At 71.2% G+C, this 16,136-nt stretch overlaps 1 protein-coding gene across 1 annotated transcript in view; it reads left to right on the top strand.

The window, feature by feature from the left end:
* Megf6 (multiple EGF like domains 6) overlaps positions 1 to 10,793 on the top strand; it is an 80,833-nt gene extending 70,040 nt beyond the window's left edge. The window contains 18 exon segments of the mRNA XM_048350110.1: positions 44 to 79; positions 82 to 171; positions 628 to 756; positions 1,646 to 1,774; positions 2,234 to 2,254; positions 2,257 to 2,365; positions 2,510 to 2,637; positions 2,736 to 2,867; positions 3,694 to 3,822; positions 4,278 to 4,283; positions 4,286 to 4,405; positions 5,096 to 5,222; positions 5,318 to 5,448; positions 7,144 to 7,272; positions 7,532 to 7,588; positions 7,591 to 7,659; positions 8,852 to 8,980; positions 10,311 to 10,793. Coding sequence (XP_048206067.1) covers positions 44 to 79; positions 82 to 171; positions 628 to 756; positions 1,646 to 1,774; positions 2,234 to 2,254; positions 2,257 to 2,365; positions 2,510 to 2,637; positions 2,736 to 2,867; positions 3,694 to 3,822; positions 4,278 to 4,283; positions 4,286 to 4,405; positions 5,096 to 5,222; positions 5,318 to 5,448; positions 7,144 to 7,272; positions 7,532 to 7,588; positions 7,591 to 7,659; positions 8,852 to 8,980; positions 10,311 to 10,399 — 1,760 coding nt within the window. The 3' untranslated portion in view covers positions 10,400 to 10,793.
* Positions 10,794 to 16,136: the final 5,343 nt, after the last annotated feature.

Genomic DNA, 16,136 nt, shown 5'->3' with positions numbered 1-16,136 from the left:
GAGCAGATCGCCCGCAGGTCCCTGACACCCCGTCTCCCCCCAGCCTGCCCAGCCCTCACCTATGGGCTCAATTGCAGCCAGGCTGCAGCTGCTTCCACGGGGCCTCCTGCGACCCCGTCCACGGGCAGTGCCACTGTGCCCCCGGCTGGATGGGGCCCACCTGCCAGGAGGGTAAGCCGTGCGGGCCTGGGCTGCAGCCCGGGCCGTGGCGTCTGGGTGGGTCTGTGCGGGGTACGTGAGCCTCGGGTGCCGGGGTGCACACCCCTCGACGGCGGCCAAGGAGGGGCTGGGCTCGTTCTCCCTCGGCCCTTGACCCTGACCCCTGGGGAGTGGAGCTGTGTAGGACGGCATGGCCAGGTTCACGGGTTCCAGCATGGGGTCAGTCACCTAGCAGCAGCCGTGGGCGAGTTCCCCCGCCCCAGCCCTGGGTTGGGGGGTGTTGGGAGCCCAGCCCAGCCCTGGGTTGGGGGGTGCAGGGAGCCCGGCCCAGCCCTGGGTTGGGGGGTGCAGGGAGCCTGGCCCAGCCCTGGTTGGGGGTGCTGGGAGCCTGGCCCAGCCCTGGGTTGGGGGTGCTGGGAGCCTGGGGCTCTGCCAGGTGCTCTTCAGTTCTGTCTCCCTGGCTCTCAGCCTGCCCAGCCGGCCTCTACGGTAGAAACTGCCAGCACTCCTGCCTTTGCCGGAATGGAGGGAGCTGCGACCCCCGTCGGGGGCCACTGCACCTGCGCAGAGGGCTGACTGGCCAGGCCTGCGAGAACGGTGAGCTGGGCCACGCGGCAGGCTGGGGGGGGGCATTGAGGCGGGTTGCCAGGATAGGACTCAGGGTTCTGGGTGTGGGTTTCCTTCCAAGCTTGGTCCCCAAGCTCACACCCGAGCTGAGGCCCTCGCCCTCAGGAAGCTTGGGCTCCGCACACACAGAGCCCATCCCTCCCCTCCCCACACACAGAGCCCGTCCCTCCCCTCCCCACACACAGAGCCCGTCCCTCCCCTCCCACACACAGAGCCCATCCCTCCCCTCCCCACACACAGAGCCGGTCCTCCCTCCCCACACACAGAGCCCGTCCCTCCCCTCCCCACACACAGAGCCGTCCCTCCCCTCCCCACACACAGAGCCGGTCCTCCCTCCCCACACACAGAGCCCATCCCTCCCCTCCCCACACACAGAGCCCGTCCCTCCCCTCCCCACACACAGAGCCGGTCCTCCCTCCCCACACACAGAGCCGGTCCTCCCTCCCCACACACAGCGCCCATCCCTCCCCTCCCCACACACAGAGCCGGTCCTCCCTCCCCACACACAGAGCCGGTCCTCCCCTCCCCACACACAGAGCCCGTCCCTCCCCTCCCCACACACAGAGCCCGTCCCTCCCCTCCCCACACACAGAGCCGGTCCTCCTCCCCACACACAGAGCCGGTCCTCCCTCCCCACACACAGAGCCCTCCCTCCCCTCCCCACACACAGAGCCGGTCCTCCCTCCCCACACACAGAGCCGGTCCTCCCTCCCCACACACAGAGCCCGTCCCTCCCCTCCCCACACACAGAGCCCGTCCCTCCCCTCCCCACACACAGAGCCCGTCCCTCCCCTCCCCACACACAGAGCCCGTCCCTCCCCTCCCCACACACAGAGCCGGTCCTCCCCTCTCCCTGCAGAGTGCCTCCCTGGACGCTTCGGAGCCGGCTGTCAGCTCAGCTGCGCCTGTCTGCACGGGGGCCTGTGTGACCGGCTCACCGGCCACTGCCTCTGCCCGGCCGGCTGGACCGGGGACAAGTGCCAGAGCCGTGAGTGGGGCGGGGGAGCAGGAGGCCGGGGGCGGGTCCTCACAGAGCCATCGTGGGGGCAGGGCAGGCGGGGTGGGGCTCTGAGGGGCGGGGCAGGGCGGGGTGGGAGGGGCAGGGTGGAGCGGGGAGGGCGGGGCAAGACTGTGAGGGGCGGGGCTGGAGGGGCGGGGCGGGGCTGGAGGGGCGGGGCAAGACTGAGGGGCAGGGCGGGGCTCTGAGGGGCGGGGCAGGGTGGGTGGAGGGGCAGGGTGGAGCGGGGAGGGGTGGGGCAGGACTGTGAGGGGCGGGGCAGGGTGGGGCTCTGAGGGGCGGGGCAGGGACGGGTGGGAGGGGCGGGGCAGGGCGGAGCAGGGAGGGGCTGGTCCAAGCGCTTCCCGTCGGCCTTCACTCCCGCGGTGGCCCTGCCTCGAATCCCCGGGGTCCCGAGGCCGCAGGCTCAGCCCCTGCCTTTCCCCGCAGCGTGTGCCCAGGGCACCTTTGGGCTCACTGCGAGGAGCGCTGTGGCTGTCGGCGGGGAGCCGCCTGTCACCACGTCACGGGGGCCTGCCTCTGTCCCCCAGGATGGAGGGGCTCGCGGTGTGAGCAGGGTGAGCCCCCCCTCACCGTGCGACTGGCACGCAGGGCCTGCTGTCTGGGTGGGGGGGGGTCCTGCCCTGGCACGGCCCAGGGCCCCGAGTCCCTTCCCGGGAGCCCCCCGCGGTGGCCCCGCCTGCCCCAGTCGTGGCCTTCCCGCAGTCTGCCGCCGGGCTGGTTTGGAGACGCCTGTGCCCAGCGCTGCGGCTGCTCGCCCGGGGCCCCCTGCCACCACGTCACCGGAGAGTGCCACTGTCCGCCCGGCCTCACGGGGCCTGGCTGTGCGCAGGGTAGGTGACCCCCAGCGTCTGCTCCACCCACGGGCCTCCTGGAGACGCCCCCATTTCTGAGGCTGGGCCGGGCCCGACCCCGCTTTGCCTACCTCCAGCCTGCCGGCCTGGCACCTTCGGAGAGGGCTGCAGCCGCCTGTGCCGGTGTCCCGGCGAGAACTGGACCTGCCACGCCACCACGGGGACCTGCTCCTGTGCGCCCGGCTACCACGGCAGCCGCTGTCAGCACGGTGAGCGCTGCTGGGGCCGCCCTGGGCCGGGGCTCGGCCGGGCTCCCCGTCCTGGGGGGATGGGGGTCCATGGAGAGGGGGGCGGAGCTGCGGGCTGTGCTCCAGCGCGCTGGGGGCCGGGCTCCCCGTCCTGAGGGTCCATGGAGAGGGGGGCGGAGCTGCGGGCCGGGCTCCCCGTCCTGGGGTGATGGGGGTCCATGGAGAGGGGGGCGGAGCTGCGGGCCGGGCTCCCCGTTCTGGGGGGATGAGGGTCCATGGAGAGGGGGGCGGAGCTTCAGGCCGTGTTCCAGAGCGCTGGGGGCTCCCCGTCCTGAGGGTCCATGGAGAGGGGGGCGGAGCTGCGGGCCGGGCTCCCCGTTCTGGGGTGATGAGGGTCCATGGAGAGGGGGGCGGAGCTTCAGGCCGTGTTCCAGAGCGCTGGGGGCTGGGGGGCCGGGCTCCCCGTCCTGAGGGTCCATGGAGAGGGGGGCGGAGCTGCGGGCTGGGCTCCCCGTTCTGGGGTGATGAGGGTCCATGGAGAGGGGGGCGGAGCTTCAGGCCGTGTTCCAGAGCGCTGGGGGCTGGGGGCCGGGCTCCCCGTCCTGGGGGTTCCATGGAGAGGGGGGCGGAGCTTCAGGCCGTGTTCCAGCGCGCTGGGGGCTGCGGGCCGGGCTCCCTGTCCTGGGGGGGGTCCATGGAGAGGGGGGCGGAGCTGCGGGTCGTGCTCCAGCGCGCTGGGGGCTGGGCTCCCCGTCCTGGGGGTTCCATGGAGAGGGGGCAGTGCTCCAGCCCTCTGGGGGCGGGCTCCGGCAGCGCCGCCCTGGCAGTTGCACCTCCGTCTTCCCAGGATGCCCTCCGGGGCGCTACGGGCCGGGCTGTGTGCACTCGTGCGGCTGCCTGCACGGCGGCTCCTGCGACGCGGCCACCGGGGCCTGCGCCTGCCCCGCCGGCTTCCTCGGGGCGGACTGTGGCCTGGGTGAGTGGCGGGCCGCGGGGCCGGGCGCGGACCGCCTCCTGCCTGCCCACCTCCCTGACTTCCCCCCCTTACCCGGCACGCTGCGCTCCCAGGCTGAGTTATGCTGGGGGAGGGCGGGGTGCCTGCCGCTCTGGGGGCGTCCCTGTCACCGTCCCCCCTCCCTCCGCGCTGGCCATGTCTGCCAGTGGAAGCAGGCTTCCTCAGGGAGGCCTTTCTCCTGAGCCCCGAGGGACTCTCCCCCGCCTGGGACTGGGGCGCGGGGGAGGTCGGGTGACTGAGTCGGACCCGCGCTGGCCTGGGCGCAGCTCCCCCGAGAGCCTGTGGCTGGACCGAGATGGGGGACGGGGACTTGAGGCAGACACGAGCCCTCCGGGTCCCGTCCCCTCCCCTCCCCGGTGGACGAGAGGGACACCAAGGGTCCCCGTCAGGACCCGCTCCCCTCTCCCCTCCCGCAGCCTGTCCGCAGGCCGCTTTGGCCCCAACTGTGCCCAGGTGTGTGCGTGTGGGCAGGGGGCGGCCTGTGACCCTGTGACCGGCGCCTGCCGGTGCCCCCCAGGGACCGTGGGCACCCACTGTGAATCCGGTGAGTGTCTTCGGGCAGGGGGGGCTGGGGCACCTTCCGGTCACTGAGCCACAGGAGAGGCCCATGGGGTGGACCTGGCCTCAGGGGGCACTGTGGATTCTCCAAGGACGGGGGGCTCAGAGGTGGCACTGTCACTGTGCGGACCGGGTGAACGGCCTGCCCCTCAGACGCAGGCTGCGCGGCAATCCGGCCGCTGAGTGTACGTTCTGACCGGGGCGCCTCCCCGGGCTGGGTCGGTACCCGGGCTGCCCCCAGGGGCAGAACTGCCCGGTCCCAGCCAGGACGAAGCTCGCCCTGCCGCACAGCCGGGCTGGGCACCGCGGCGGGCCAGGCGGCGGGGGTCAGGTTTCTCAGGGAGGGCCACTGGGGAGCCGCCCGGGGAGCCCCTCGCGCCTGGAGGATCTCCACTCCTTCCTGGGCCGGAGCCCATGCCACCGTGCCCAGATGCTCCCCAGCCCCCGTCCTGAGGGCTCCCGAGGGCGGCGCCCCTTTGCCTCGGGGTGACTCCAGGCCCCAGAGCAGGGGCGGCTGGGAATGCGGAGTGGGCTCCGTGGCGCCGTGGGCCGGGCGGGCGTGTCCAGCCCCGGGACGCCTGGGCTGGGTGCTGAAGGAAGGTCGGCCTGCGAGCGCGGTCGTGGCCCGGCGTGCCCGCCCCGGCGCGAGCTCTGAGCAGCACCGCCCGCTCCCTAGGGTGCCCCCCGGGCCAGTTCGGCGAGGGCTGTGCGCACCAGTGTGACTGCAGGAACGGCGGCGTGTGCCACGCGGCCAGCGGCCACTGCGCCTGCCCCCTGGGCTGGACAGGGCCCCACTGCGCGCAGGGTGAGAGCCGGGGCGGCGGGGTGCGGGCGGTGGAGGCCTTCGGGGGGCCCCGGGCGCCCGAGTCCAGCCGGTGTCTGACGGGCTGTCTGCGCCCAGCCTGCCCCGAGGGCGCTACGGTGCGGCCTGCGGCCTGCGCTGCTCCTGCCAGAACGGGGCCCCCTGCGAGCCGGCCACGGGCACCTGCCGCTGCGGCCCCGGCTTCTACGGACAGGCCTGCGAGCACCGTGAGTCCCCGCCCCCGCCCCCGCGTGGGCTCCGTGAGGCCCCGCCCCCGCCCCCGCGTGGGCTCCGTGAGGCCCCGCCCCCGTCCCCGCGTGGGCTCCGTGAGGCCCTGCCCCCACCCCCTCCCCGACTCTGTGAGCCCCCCGACCCCTCCCCGACCCCTCCCCGACTCTGTGAGTCCCCGCCCCCACCCCCTCCCCGACTCTGTGAGCCCCCGCCCCCGCCCCCGCGAGGACTCCGTGAGTCCCCGCCCCCGTCCCCGCGTGGGCTCCGTGAGGCCCCGCCCCCGCCCCCGCGAGGACTCCGTGAGTCCCCGCCCCCGCCCCCCTCCCCGACTCTGAGTCCCCGCCCCCACCCCCTCCCCGACTCTGTGAGTCCCCGCCCCCACACCCCCTCCCCGACTCTGTGAGCCCCCGCCCCCTCCCCCGACTCTGTGAGCCCCCGCCCCCTCCCCGACTCTGTGAGTCCCCGCCCCCACCCCCTCCCCGACTCTGTGAGCCCCCGACCCCTCCCCGACCCCTCCCCGACTCTGTGAGTCCCCGCCCCCACCCCCTCCCCGACTCTGTGAGCCCCGCCCCCGCCCCCGCGAGGACTCCGTGAGTCCCCGCCCCCGCCCCCCCTCCCCGACTCTGAGTCCCCGCCCCCACCCCCTCCCCGACTCTGTGAGTCCCCGCCCCCACCCCCTCCCCGACTCTGTGAGCCCCCGCCCCCTCCCCGACTCTGTGAGTCCCCGCCCCCGCCCCTCCCGACTCTGTGAGTCCCCGCCCCCGCCCCCTCCCCGACTCTGTGAGCCCCCGCCCCCTCCCCGACTCTGTGAGTCCCGCCCCCGCCCCCTCCCCGACTCTGTGAGCCCCCGCCCCCTCCCCGACTCTGTGAGTCCCCGCCCCCGCCCCTCCCCGACTCTGTGAGTCCCCGCCCCCGCCCCCACTCTGTGAGTCCCCACCCCGCCCCTCCCTGACTCTGTGAGTCCCCCGCCCCCGCCCCCTCCCCGACTCTGTGAGCCCCCGCCCCCTCCCCGACTCTGTGAGCCCCCGCCCCCTCCCCCACTCTGTGAGCCCCCGCCCCCGCCCCTCCCCGACTCTGTGAGTCCCCGCCCCCGCCCCCACTCTGTGAGTCCCCACCCCGCCCCTCCTGACTCTGTGAGTCCCCGCCCCGCCCCTCCCCGACTCTGTGAGTCCCCGCCCCCGCCCCCTCCCCGACTCTGTGAGTCCCCGCCCCCGCCCCTCCCTGACTCTGTGAGTCCCCGCCCCCGCCCCTCCCTGACTCTGTGAGTCCCCGCCCCCGCCCCCTCCCCGACTCTGTGAGTCCCCGCCCCCGCCCCCTCCCCGACTCTGTGAGTCCCCGCCCCCGCCCCCTCCCCGACTCTGTGAGTCCCCGCCCCCGCCCCTCCCTGACTCTGTGAGTCCCCGCCCCGCCCCCTCCCCGACTCTGTGAGTCCCCGCCCCCCGCGTGGGCTCCGCGGGGCCCCCAGCGCCTCAGCAGCAGCGGCGGCTTTCTGTCTGTCACACAAGCCGAGCCCCCTTCCAGCTGATGCCGGGGTGCCAGGCGGGGTCACGTGGGGATGGGGGGGCGCCCCGGCCATAGGAGGGGCCCGGCCCGGTGGGGGGGGCTGCAGGCAGGCAGGCCGGCTCCCCCGGGGAATCGGGCTTTGTGCCGCCTCCCGCCCTGGCGCTCACTCCCTGACCCGCTCTGCCCAGCCTGCCCCCCCGGCTTCCACGGCCACGGCTGCCAGGGCGTCTGTGCGTGCCAGCGGGGGGCCCCTTGTGACCCGGTCAGCGGCCGCTGCCTGTGTCCTGCGGGCTTCCATGGCCAGTTCTGCGAGAGGGGTGAGTCCGGGCGCCCCGGGAGTCCCCACCCCGGCCCTCGGCCCCCCGTGCGTCCCCACCCCGGCCCTCGGGCCCCCCGTGCGTCCCCACCCCGGCCCTCGGGCCCCCCGTGCGTCCCCACCGCGGCCCTCGGGCCCCCCGTGCGTCCCCTCCGCGGCCCTCGGGCCCCCCGTGCGTCCCCACCCCGGCCTCGGGCCCCCCGTGAGCCCTCGGTGGCCTGGGCACAAACCAGCGGACGCTCCCGCACCGTCCCCACCAGGGTGCGAGCCGGGCTCCTTTGGAGAGGGCTGCGGGCAGCGCTGTCGCTGCGGCGGAGGGCGCCCTGCGACCCCGTTTCTGGCCTCTGCCTTTGCCCACCAGGGCGCACGGGAGCCGCCTGTGACCGGGGTGAGTGCAGGGCTCTGTCCCGGGGGGAGGGGCGTGGGGTGGGGAGGGCTCTGTCCGGGGGGAGGGGCGTGGGGTGGGGAGGGCTGTCCGGGGGGAGGGGCGTGGGGTGGGGAGGGCTGTCCGGGGGGAGGGGCGTGGGGTGGGGAGGGCTGTCCGGGGGGAGGGGCGTGGGTTGGGAGGGCTGTCCGGGGGGAGGGGCGTGGGTTGGGGAGGGCTGTCCGGGGGAGGGGCGTGGGGTGGGGAGGGCTGTCCGGGGGAGGGGCGTGGGGTGGGGAGGGCTGTCTGGGGGAGGGGCGTGGTTGGCTGCTTCCGCAGCGCTCAGGTTGCCCGTGAGTTGCGTGCCCTGTGTTGCGGTTTTCTGCATGGCGCCCCCCCTCCTCCGTGTGTGCGTGCGGGGCTCCCGCGCTGGCCTGAGCAGGCTCTGCCCCCTGGCTGCTCCGCGTCCGCAGTCTCTGCCTCGGTGGGCCTCTGCGAGGGAGGAGGCCGGGGGAGGCGGGAAGGTGTGGGCCTGTTCCAGACCGGAGGCCCCGCGGAGGGGCGGGGCGTCCCGCTGGGGCCGCGCCCGTGGCCTGGTGACCCCGGGCCTTTCCAGCCCCAGGAGCGGCAGCGGCCATTGCCCCAGCCCCTCTGTGCCCGCTCAGCCGGCGGGGGGCAGTGGGGGGTTCTGGATTTGCCCGGTGCCCTCACATGTCCAGGCTCAGGGCCCCAGGGGCTGGGCAGGAGGGCAGGGCAGAGGCTGCTGAGCACCCCGGAGCCCAGCCAGGCCGCCCCTCCCCGTCCGTCCCCAGCAGGGTTTAGCCCGCCCTGTGCTGTGCCCTGCGCTGTGCCCGGTGCTGTGCCCTGCGCTGTGCCCGGCACTGTGCCCGATGCTGTGCCCTGCGTTGTGCCCGACGCTGTGCCCTGCGCTGTGCCCGACGCTGTGCCCTGCGTTGTGCCCTGCGCTGTGCCCGACGCTGTGCTCTGCGTTGTGCCCGACGCTGTGCCCGACGCTGTGCCCGGCGCTGTGCCCTGCGCTGTGCCCGACGCTGTGCCCTGCGTTGTGCCCGACGCTGTGCCCTGCGTTGTGCCCGGCGCTGTGCCCGACGCTGTGCCCTGCGTTGTGCCTGGCGCTGTGCCCGGCGCTGTGCCCTGCGTTGTGCCCTGTGTTGTGCCCGGCGCGGGCTCAGGCTCCCCTCCCGCCCGTGCCCCGCAGAGTGCGGCGGGGGCCGCTTCGGGCCTGGCTGTGCCCTGCGCTGTGACTGCCGGGGAGGAGCCGACTGCCATCCTGTCACCGGGCAGTGCCGCTGCGTGGACGGCCACACGGGGCCCATGTGCCAAGAAGGTGAGCCAGGCCAGCCCTCACCCCGACATTCCCGCATGGTCAGGCCATTCCCACCGGGCTCCCGGAGTGCCCAGGGCTTCTCACAGGTGGAGTGCCCGCTCAGCTCCCCAGCGCCCCCTCAGCCCCCCCAGCGCCCCTCAGCCCCCTCAGCCCTCCCAGCGCCTCCTCAGCCTCCCCAGCCCTCCTCAGCCCCCCCTCAGCCCCCGTCAGCCTGACGCTGCCCCCCAGGGCTCAGGGGGGCTTGCAGATCACAGAGGGGAACCGCCTGCAGGCCTGTTTGTGGGTGCTGCGTGGTCACGTAGCCAGCACCGGTGTGCAAGTGTGTGTGTGCATGAGTGTGAGCTCGCCTTTGCAGGGGCACGCTCGTGTCTGTGCACCAGGCACGTGTGCGCTCCAGTGTGTGTGTGAGTGTGAGCTCGTCTTTGCAGGGGCACGCTCGTGTCGCTGTGCACCAGGCACGTGTGCGCTCAGTGTGTGTGAGTGTGAGCTCGTCTTTGCAGGGGCACGCTCGTGTCTGTGCACCAGGCACGTGTGCGCTCCCGTGTGTGTGCGTGTGCCCCCACACGGGTGCTCCCACGCCCGCCCAGCTGAGGACGGATGAGGACCTGGCTGGGATTCCCGCCCTGGGGTCCCCAGCCTGGCGGCGGGCTCCACGCCCCTCCCCGAGTCTGTGTCTCTAAGCGGAGGGGCCCCTTCCCCGCAGACGGGCAGAACGCTGTCCACAGCGCCGCCCCGTGGTCGGCGGCGGGAGTGCACCCCAGGCCACCACCCCGCCCTGAGCAAAGCCATCCTGTTTAGTCTCTGGGTGCGCCCGGGTAGGGACTTGCTGGCTGGGAGTCCCAGCCCCCCTCCAGTCCACGGTGGACGGGGCTCGGCGGTGAGGACACCCCCTCCATAGTCAGCGCAGAGCTCTGCTTTCGCCCTCAGGGAGGAAGGGCCAGGCGCAGTCACTTGGGACCCCCCAGTCCCCCACCTTGCTTGCATGGGAGTAGGGTGGAGGAAGCGGGGTCCCCGCAGATTGACTGGGCGAGGCTTGGCTGCTCGGTGACTGGGGCCTGAGCTCTGCCTTCCCCTTGCGGTGGACCTCCCCGCTCCCCCCAGCCCCGCCCCGGCCCCAGGCTCAGGCACGGGGCGGGAGGGGGGGTGAGCTCGCTGCTGGCCAGGGTGGCACCCCCACCCTGGGCCCCCTCGACGCTCGAGACCGTCAGTGCTGGGGCCGCAGAGGTGGCGCTGGACAGAGCTGGGGGGCGGGCTGGGCCGCGTCCCGTGCTGGGGAAGGGGAGAGATCCCCCACCCCGGCCCTCACCCTCCTTTCTCCTCGTGTCCCCAGCGGCCACACCGGCATCCTTCAACAGCACTGTGAAGAGCGAGCTGAGCGGGCCCCCCGGCCCGGAGCCCCACAGCCGGGCTGCAGCCTGAGCCCCGGCCCGGCCCCTGCGATGCCTGTGGATTTCTACCGAGAGTGGTGGACGGACAGACAGCTTCCTGATCTGCCCCGGCCCCGAGACCTTGGGGGGGGGGCACAAGGGGGCCCCTCGGGTGGCCACGAGGTACCCAGAGGAGTCGATTGGGCCTTGGGCCGCCCCATCTGGGCCAGGAGCCTGGCAGGCTGTGCTGGGAAGGCCCCCCTCCCCCCCGGCCCGTGTGGTACGGGTGGGGCGGGGCCCCTCCGTCCCGGGAGGTCCTCGAGGTGCTGCCCTGGACTGCTGCAGCTGCCCGACGGCCACGGGGGGACCGCCGGCCTGTATTTATGTGGACGTATTTATGGGCAGCTCCCCGGAAGCCGGGACTCAGGCGCTGGAGCCCGCGGGGTGTCGGGGAGATGGCTCCAGATTCCCGGACGCCGGGTGACTTAAAGGCTTCCCCGTGGCCCGTGTCCTCGTGCTTTATGTGACCTGTGCGCGAGTCCACCCCGGATCAGCCAGCACCAGGGCTCCGGGACAAGACCCCCCCGCCGGGGTGTCCCCATGGGAACGGGGTGCTGCTCCCGGCCACCGGCGCTGTGTGTGACACTCAGGGTGGTCAGGCAGAGGCCTGTGGAGCTGCAGAACACCTGGAGGCCGGGGTGGGGGGGCGGTGAGGGCACTGGAGGCCGGGGTGGGGGGCACGGGGGTGGGGTGGCACGGGGGTGGGGGACAGGAGGCCGGGGTGGGGGGCACGGGGGTGGGGGACAGGAGGCCGGGGTGGGGGGCACGGGGGTGGGGGGCACGGGGTGGGGGACAGGAGGCCGGGTGGGGGGCACGGGGGTGGGGTGGCACGGGGGTGGGGGACAGGAGGCCGGGGTGGGGGGCACGGGGGTGGGGGACAGGAGGCCGGGGTGGGGGGCACGGGGGTGGGGTGGCACGGGGGTGGGGGACAGGAGGCCGGGGTGGGGGGCACAGGGGTGGGGGGACAGGAGGCCGGGGTGGGGGGCACGGGGGTGGGGTGGCACGGGGGTGGGGGACAGGAGGCCGGGGTGGGGGGCACGGGGGTGGGGTGGCACGGGGGTGGGGGACAGGAGGCCGGGGTGGGGGGCACGGGGGTGGGGTGGCACGGGGGTGGGGGACAGGAGGCCGGGGTGGGGGGCACGGGGGTGGGGTGGCACGGGGGTGGGGGACAGGAGGCCGGGGTGGGGGGCACGGGGGTGGGGGACAGGAGGCCGGGGTGGGGGGCACGGGGGTGGGGGAAGCAATGGCAGCACGGTGTCATCACCGCAGAGGACAGAGGGGAGCCACGTGCCTCGAGCACACGTGGAAACCAAGCGCCACTGAGTGGACATGGCACCCCAGGGCGGCCGGGAGGAGTCAGGAGGGGACGCGGCACAGAGAGGGCCAGGGAGGTCGTGAACGGCGCCCCCGAAGCGCCCGGCCCACCCCCGCGACGCGGCGGGAGACGGGAGTCTCCAAGGACAGAGCAAAACACGATGGGCGTCCACGGAGCCGGAGGCCGTGGGACCGGGCGGGCCGCGATGCCGGCACTTGGGGGGCTGCGGCTGGCGGGCTCGGGCCAACCGGGGCCCCGGAGCAGCCGCTAGGGGAGGAGGCCCTCGGGGCACAGGACAGAGCGGGGCGGGACTCGGGCAGGGGAGAGACGCCGGGGGCTGGGAAGGGCTGGAGGAGGGGGGGGGGCCTGGGCCGATGTTCCGCTGAACGGGGATGCAGTCGGCGCTGGCGCCCAGACCCACGCGGAAGCCGGCCGCCCCCGTGGGGCTACAGGGCCTTTCCCCACGGGGCAGAGTCTGGTGCCAGGCCCGCGGCAGCCGGCACACACGCACGGGGGGGGGGCACTGCACTTCCACACACGGGGGAGACCCACGCATCCCCCGGGAAGCAGGCGGCCCGGCCCAGCCGGAGGCCGGCGCTGCAGCCAGAACCCCCATCCGTCTCCAGACCGCGCTAGGAACACGCGGGCCACCCCGGCGACTCTGCCGGTACCCCACATCCTCAGATGCTGAGATCTGGGGATCGTGGTTTTGAAGCCAGCCTGTGCAGAAAAGTCCACTAGATTTGATGTCCAAAATAGCCAAAAATGTCCAAAGGGCTGGGGATATGGCCTAGTGGCAAGAGTGCTCGCCTCCTATACATGAAGCCCTGGGTTCGATTCCCCAGCACCACATATGCAGAAAACGGCCAGCAGTGGCACTGTGGCTCAAGTGGCAGAGTGCTAGCCTTGAGCAAAGAGAAGCCAGGGACAGTGCTCAGGCCCTGAGTCCAAGGCCCAGGACTGGCCAAAAAAAAAAAAAAAAATAGCCAGCAAGGACTGGGAATGTGGCTTAGCGGTAGAGTGCTTGCCTTGCACGCATGAAGCCCTGGGTTCAATTCCTCAGCACCACATAAACAGAAAAAGCTGGAAGTGGTGTTGTGGCTCAAGTGGTAGAGTGCTAGATTGCTAGCTTTGAGCAAAATCAAAGCCAGGGACAGTGCTCAGGCCCTGAGTTCAAGCCCCAGAGCTGGCAAATAAATAAATTAAATAAATAAAATAGTCAGCAAAAACAGAGCTGAAAGCATGGCTCAAGTGGTAAGCAAAAGACTTTGAGTTCCAAACCTTACTGCTACTACTGCAAAAACAAAAAAAGCCAGTCACAGACAACAGAATCTTGACTGTAAGACCCAACTAATGGGTGGGAAAAACAACTGCACAAAGAAAAACGGAGGGGGTTTTATGCTGCAAGGCGAAAAGCATTATGAATAGATACATTATATACATATATATGGGTATGTATAATCCACATATATACCTACACCCATATAAATATGCACACCACACACACAAAATAGAGGCTCAAAACTTTATGGAGTAAGGACAGATGTAGCAGGTAGAGACAAAACAACAATGATAAAATCCGGATAAACTTTAGCACATAGCTTCGTATGCATTTTATAATATTTGCATGTTCTGTATATACATATTTATAGTTAAACTTTACACAGCAAATAGAGAATATGGAAGAGTGTGTGTGTGTGTGTGTGTACGTGTGTGCTAAGGATCCACCCCGGCCCTTGCACGCACTGGGCAAACGTTCTACCACTGGGCTACAACCCCGTTCCTGGAACCCTGGAGGAAACCCAATGTCCTTTGAAATCCAGTAACCCTGGCGGATTTGCGACTGTTAAGACCTGAAGTGCCGCTGGGTGCTGTCGGCTTACGCCTATAATCCTAGCGACTTAGAAAGTTGAGTCCTGGAGGATTGTGGTTTGAAGCCAGCCCAGGTGATTCCATTAACCAGCAAAAAGCCAAGCGAGGGGTGTGGCTCAAGTAGACAACAAGCCGCAAATCAGCTGGCTGGGGTTAATCAGCGTGGGGGCTGGGGGGAGGAACCTGACAAGGGGAAGAGGGAGAATCAGGTACAGATACCACAGAGCGAGGCATCTTGAGAGGAACGCTATGAGCGGCTCTGGACTGAACACAGTCAAGGGGAAGTAGACGCTGCCCAGACGCCAGGATTGGAGTAAGCGGGGATGGAGAAAGTTGCAGAGCAACCGAGAAGGAAAGGCCCAGGCGAGCACCGCCCCCCCCCCCCGCCAGCCCTGACACGCTGCCTGGCTCTGAGCGCACTGTGCACCCGCGCAGAGGACTCGTTCCAGAAACTGCATTTCACGGGGTCAGTATTCACTCCGTGCTAAGTCCTGGGCGGGGCCGGGCCAGGAGAGCCCACTGGAGACGGCTCACGCCAGGAGAGCCCACTGGAGACGGCTCACGCCAGGAGAGCCCACTGGAGACGGCTCACAGGCCAGGAGAGCCCACTGGAGACGGCTCACAGGCCAGGAGAACCCACTGGAGATGGCTCACACCAGGAGAGCCCATTGGAGATGCCTCACACCAGGAGAGCCCACTGGAGACGGCTCACGCCAGGAGAGCCCACTGGAGACGGCTCACACCAGGAGAGCCCACTGGAGACGGCTCACAGGCCAGGAGAGCCCACTGGAGACGCCTCACAGGCCAGGAGAGCCCACTGGAGACGGCTCACACCAGGAGAGCCCACTGGAGACGCCTCACGCGCACGTGGCAGCTGGAAGGGAAATCCTAAACATCCGAACAAAAGCATTTTAACATAAAATCAGATGAGTCCCATGGAGCTCGGACCTGCAGAACAAGGCAACCTGTGCGGAGGAGGGCGCCGCTGGGGGAGGGCTGCGCACGCCTGCCTGGGGGGCCGGAGCTGAGGGGGGGGGCGCCGCTGGGGGAGCCCGGGGGGCCGTCCCACCCCACGTCCCGGGGAGTGGCCTGCCGACCCCGCTTTCCATGGCTGCTGCCTGAGGCAGTCGTGGCTCCTGCCTCCTCCCAGTGCTAGCCCTGGGGGGGGGGCTTCCTGTCACCCCGTCTCTGCTTGGCCTTCCTGGGTGGAGCTCCAGGTCTGAGGCGCAGTTCCCCTGCTGGACACCCTGGAAGAGGACCTGGCTCCAGATGCCAGTGTCGCCCCTCGGCCCGCCCCCCCCCCCCCCGGCCGAGCTCGGAGGCCCGGGCAGTACGGTCTCACACGGAGGAAGCCGGAGGCGTCGGGACCGCGGGCAAGAGGGGGGCCCGCGTGGCGTTGGGGGACAAGAACTCAGCAAAGCTGGGAAAGGGGAAAGGCCCCAGGCCCCACATAGAGCCATGGAAGACACGCCACGTCTAAAGATGCCCACCTCCCACCCAGCCACGGGCAAACGGAAACCGACTCAACCGTTCGCAGTGGTGCGAGTGTCGGCAACGAGTCTGGCGAAAGGATTTCCCGAATCTTTACGACTGCCTGGAAAGACCTGAAAAAGAGGCGAGCCAGGGAAAGATCGACGTGACCACAGGAGCCACCTCCGGTCCTCGCGCCTGGTCACTCCAGCCCGCCCCACGGAAGGCCAGAGACAGGCGGCAGATTAGATCAGTACGTGACAGATTAGGTGGCTGGCAGGTACTGAGCACAACTGGGCAGGCCGAGGGCAGGGGAGGGCAGGGGAGGGCAGGCCGAGGGCAGGCCGAGGGCAGGGGAGGGCAGGGGAGGGCAGGCCGAGGGCAGGGGAGGGCAGGCCGAGGGCAGGGGAGGGCAGGGGAGGGCAGGCCGAGGGCAGGGGAGGGCAGGGGAGGGCAGGCCGAGGGCAGGGGAGGGCAGGGGAGGGCAGGCCCAGGGCAGGCTTGCTTCCATGGCTCGCGGGAGCCCGGCTAAGTGGCTTCTACAGGGCCGAGCCCCCTATGACGAGTCAAGGTCCTGGCTGAAGTTCTCCTGCCGGCCACCGGGGGCGCTCTCAGGCCCCTCAGCTGGAGAAGGCCCCCCCCCCCCCCCACCTCGGCTGCTGGTGGCCCCTTGCGGACTAAACCAAGGCCGGCAGAGCCGCCCGTGCCAGCTGGCGACCGCGAGGCCAGGCTTGGGTCAGAGTCCGGGGCTGGCGCGTCCCCCGTGCGCGCTTCCATGGCTGAACGCAGGGCCAGCAGCAGGAAGCCACCTGCGGGCTCTATCCTGCCGACCGGGGGGTGGGGGGGGGCTGGGACCCCCATCCATGGACGCTCACTGCCCCGCAGCCGGCGGAGCAGCCCCAGGAGAACACCGGGGATCGCCCAGCTCACGGCTGGGGGGGCGGAGGTTTGAGCCGCCCGTTGGGGGCACCGTCTCAGAGGTCAAGCCCAGGCCGTGACCTTCCGCATCCCGGATCCCAGATGCCGTGTCCCGCCCTGCAAGGCAGCCAGTAAGGCAGCCCCTGGCCGGGCT

Source organism: Perognathus longimembris, chromosome 7 (assembly GCF_023159225.1).
Source record: "Perognathus longimembris pacificus isolate PPM17 chromosome 7, ASM2315922v1, whole genome shotgun sequence".
Classification (NCBI taxonomy): Eukaryota; Metazoa; Chordata; class Mammalia; order Rodentia; family Heteromyidae; genus Perognathus; species Perognathus longimembris.
This window is presented reverse-complemented; position numbering and strand designations above follow the sequence as displayed.